Source organism: Cicer arietinum, chromosome 3 (genome assembly GCF_000331145.2).
Source record: "Cicer arietinum cultivar CDC Frontier isolate Library 1 chromosome 3, Cicar.CDCFrontier_v2.0, whole genome shotgun sequence".
NCBI lineage: Eukaryota > Viridiplantae > Streptophyta > Magnoliopsida > Fabales > Fabaceae > Cicer > Cicer arietinum.
The window spans coordinates 22,370,786-22,374,643 of record NC_021162.2 but is presented as its reverse complement, the minus strand read 5'-3'; the positions used below and the strand labels follow the sequence as shown (position 1 = coordinate 22,374,643).

The following is a 3,858-nucleotide window of genomic DNA, read 5'->3' as shown; positions in this document are numbered from 1 at the left end:
TACACGACGGTTAAACATGTGCGGTTTTAAATTCTCAAGTTGTTCTCCAACGGGATGGAATTCGAAAGGGATGCGAAGAGAATGAGCTAACTCTGTTAAGCATCGTCCTGTTTCTGTAACCGATTCAATGCACGGCCCTACGCCAGTGATCCGTAAAAACGGAGCACCGCCAGGCCGTGCAGCCAATGCCTGCATAAATGCAGGCCATTGGTAGCCTTGCAAAATATCGAGGTCAATGACGTGGACCCGCTCTTCAGCCTCAAATGCCTCGAAAATTGCTTGATTAGCCGTAAAATGAGCAAATTTAATGTAAGGACAAGCTTGGTAGACAATTTGGTAAATCTTTAGAACTTCCATAGGGTTTGATGTGAAGGGAGAGAAACATGATGATGAAGATGATTGTGATGATGAGGAAGATGGTGTTGTTAGTTTTTTGTTATTGTTTGTTGATGATGACTTAGTTGTTAGGGTTGCAGCAAGTCTTGCACTTAGAGATTCAGTGAAACATGAAGCTACACGTTGCATGGAATCACCTAATGGTGTTACTACTCTGTTGAGTTGGTGAAGATACCTTCTTGCTAGCATGTATTCCTCTTTGGCCACTGCTTCAGCACAAGCTAGAAGCAAGTGTACCAGTTGAAGTCCACTATCTTGCTCCTACATATATTATAAGTTTAAGTTAAAAAATCTCAACAGAAAAAACATAATTTTGATCATAATAAAGTAGTGTGCAAAATTGTTTTCTTTAAATAAATTTATCTAGATCAAGATTATTCATAAGAACTCTTATTGTATCGAGTTGAGTCGGATTTTCTATACCTATTATTTTTTCATTTACAAGATTCGAATATAAGATTTTAGATAAAGAAAATAAATTTCTAACCATGATATAATTTTCATTTTTTAAATTATTTTTATAATTGAACACTTGAATAAAATGTCAATGTGCACACATGTATACACATGACACGCCTAAAATCAAAGTGTTTATTGCTGATAAAAGATGAAATAACAATGAAAATTTGAAGACAGAAAAAGGCAAAATCCATTGCGGATATTAGACACACTCATACTATTATTATGTTAATTAATTTAGTTGGTGGATCAAGTAAATTAAAATTTTAATAAACCTTTTTGTAGGTAAAGCAGAAGAAAAGAAAGATTTAATTAATTACCTGTTCACTTCCAATTGGAATAGGCACAGTTAAACTTTGTTGCTGTTGTTGTTGAAGTTGTTGTTGAGCTTGCAACTTTTGGTGTTTCTCTTGGTACCTTTCTTGTTGCAAAGCTTGTGAGAGTGAAGCACTAGCCATAGATCCCATTTGTTGATAAATATCATGGTCACTCTCTTGTGTCAATTGAGATGATGAATTACCACAATTATAACTTGAAGAATTTTGCATAGTTAAACTATCCAAAATTGTTGAAATAGGAGTTTCCATGTCATAACATTCAGAAGATGAAACCTTTGTTGTTGTTGTTGATGAATATCCTTGATAATCTTCTAAAAACTCTTCAATTGCTGGAAGTGAAAGATTCTCAACGTGTTGCATATATTGATTATTTGGTGAATTAAAAACTCTATGTAATGGACTAAGTCCTTTCATTTTTTGGTTACTAGTATTGTTTAATGCTCCAATTTGAGCATAGTTATTATTATTATTATTATTACAATTGTAGTTAGAAGCTTGGGGAGAATTAGGAAAATTATTTCTAATTGGTGAAGAAATCATGAAATCACCATCTAATTGGTCAGAGAAAAATGATTCCCACATTGAACTATCTGGTGATTGAATTTCAACATCACCATCTAAATCAAATTTGAGTGATGGAAGGTTTAAGCTTTGTGGGGTTAGAATAGTAATTTGGTCTAAATCATCACAAGGTTGTGTTTGTGTGGCATTTTTCTTGTTGTCGTTTAAAGAATTTTGTTGAAGTTTGTTTCTTGAATTCTCATTCTTAAGAGATAATGAGCTTCCACAAAGTGAATTGATCATTTTTTTTTTGTGCTCCCTCTCAATAGAACAATAATAAGGTAAGATGTTATTAATGAAAGTGTTTATGATTTTTCTAAATCTAAAATTCTAAACAAGGGAATTTTTTTTCTCTAAAACATAAACTATGAAGTTTGGTTGGTTTATGGAAAGAGCAATGTCTATGTTTTCTCTCTTTTTATTTAGATGGAATGTAAAAGAGTACAAATTTGTATAAGAAAAGAATGGGAGGAAAAGACAAGACCTAATTCTAAGAGTTTGTGATTGGATTTTGTTTTTGATAATTTACATTCATGTAGTGTTAAGAAAGTTTGCTGGATTTTAAGAGGCCTCATTTTTGTCATTTATGTTTACAATTAAGAAGGCTTTGATTTTGTTTGCATTAGAAGACAAATGTTTTGGTGGACCCCAGTTTATTTGGGCCGGCCCATCTGCTTACAAGGTTGTTTTTATACTCACCTTGGCAATCATGGGCATCAATGGATCTGTTATTTAAATTCTTTTCCCTATAAAAAAATATTATAAGCTATCACAAGCAAATTTGGTTGCTTGGGAGGTGGAACTTGCATGGTTGCACCTAAATAATAACGGTACAACTGTAATATAAAATATCTTCTTAAAAAAAAAATATTAAATGCATACTTAATTCGACGGTGACATAAATTAATTTTTTTAAATTAATTTTATTCAAAAATGAATTAAATATAAAATAGTTAATATTTAGATATATTTATATAAAAATAAGTTAAAATTAAATTTTAGTACAAAATGATATTTTTAAACTCAAAAACTATAAAGCATTATTTCAAATTTGAAATAAATTCTAAAGGTATAATAAATTCTATTCTAGAATAACCAAATATGTCGAAATTAATTTTGATTGTTCGAAATATGAAACCAAAATAGGGGAGAACGATTTTACAGTTAATATTAAAATTATAATATAATTAATTTACATCTACAATACTGCAAAAAGTTTAATATAAATATCATTCATATTTTATTATATAGATATTTGAGTTGGTTTTTAATTAAAGTCAACACAACTTGTCACTAAAGGACAAGGGATATAAGAGTTTATTGATTGAGGTGAAAGAGTTGAAAAATGAAATAATAAAGCCGTCATAATTTTGATCTTTACTTTCACTAAAATTCTAACTATTAAGTATATTAATTACTAACAATAACCATATTATTTTAGACTAAAATAAATAAATGTGTTGTTAGTCTTATTTGAAATGTAAGAAAATGCAAATTTAATCAATGAAGATCTATCCAATCGGTAAAGCTTCAATTCATATTTCACAAATATCTAGATTTAAATTGCGTTGATATAAGATTGTTGTTGATCAGATTTAGCTCATCAAGTTTTGAAACTATTTTTGACATTGAAGAACTTGTAAAAATGCTAAATGTGGAACAAATAGTAAAGAAAAAGTCATTTGAAATTTATTATTATTATTATTATTATTATTATTATTATTATTATTATTATTATTATTATTATTAATTTATCTTTGAAGACGAAAATTACTCTCTCTGTCTGTAATTATAAATTATTTTTTAATTTACTATATGTATTTATTACTTTTTATTTAACATATCATTTAATAATAGAATTTAATTTATATGCACTGACAAGATAAATTTTTTACACTATTAATATATCATAATTACTCATGTTTATTATTTAAAAGGTGATTATCACATAAATCAAATATTACACAATTATAATTTTCTGTCAATTTAAAAACTCTTTAATTAAATCCTTATTAATACTTTTTAATTTATTTGAAAAAATGAACAGAAAAATTAGATACATTCATATATAAAATATATTTTAAAAATATATAACATAAAGTTG

The 3,858-nt window shown here is 28.1% G+C and overlaps 1 protein-coding gene across 1 annotated transcript in view; it reads right to left on the bottom strand.

Moving 5' to 3' along the window:
* Window positions 1-2,124, bottom strand: part of LOC101499025 (GRAS family protein RAM1-like) — a 2,816-nt gene extending 692 nt beyond the window's left edge. Inside the window, 2 exon segments of the mRNA XM_073366772.1 lie at window positions 3-657; window positions 1,176-2,124. Coding sequence (XP_073222873.1) covers window positions 3-657; window positions 1,176-1,997 — 1,477 coding nt within the window. The 5' untranslated portion in view covers window positions 1,998-2,124.
* Between the last annotated feature and the right edge of the window lie 1,734 nt (window positions 2,125-3,858).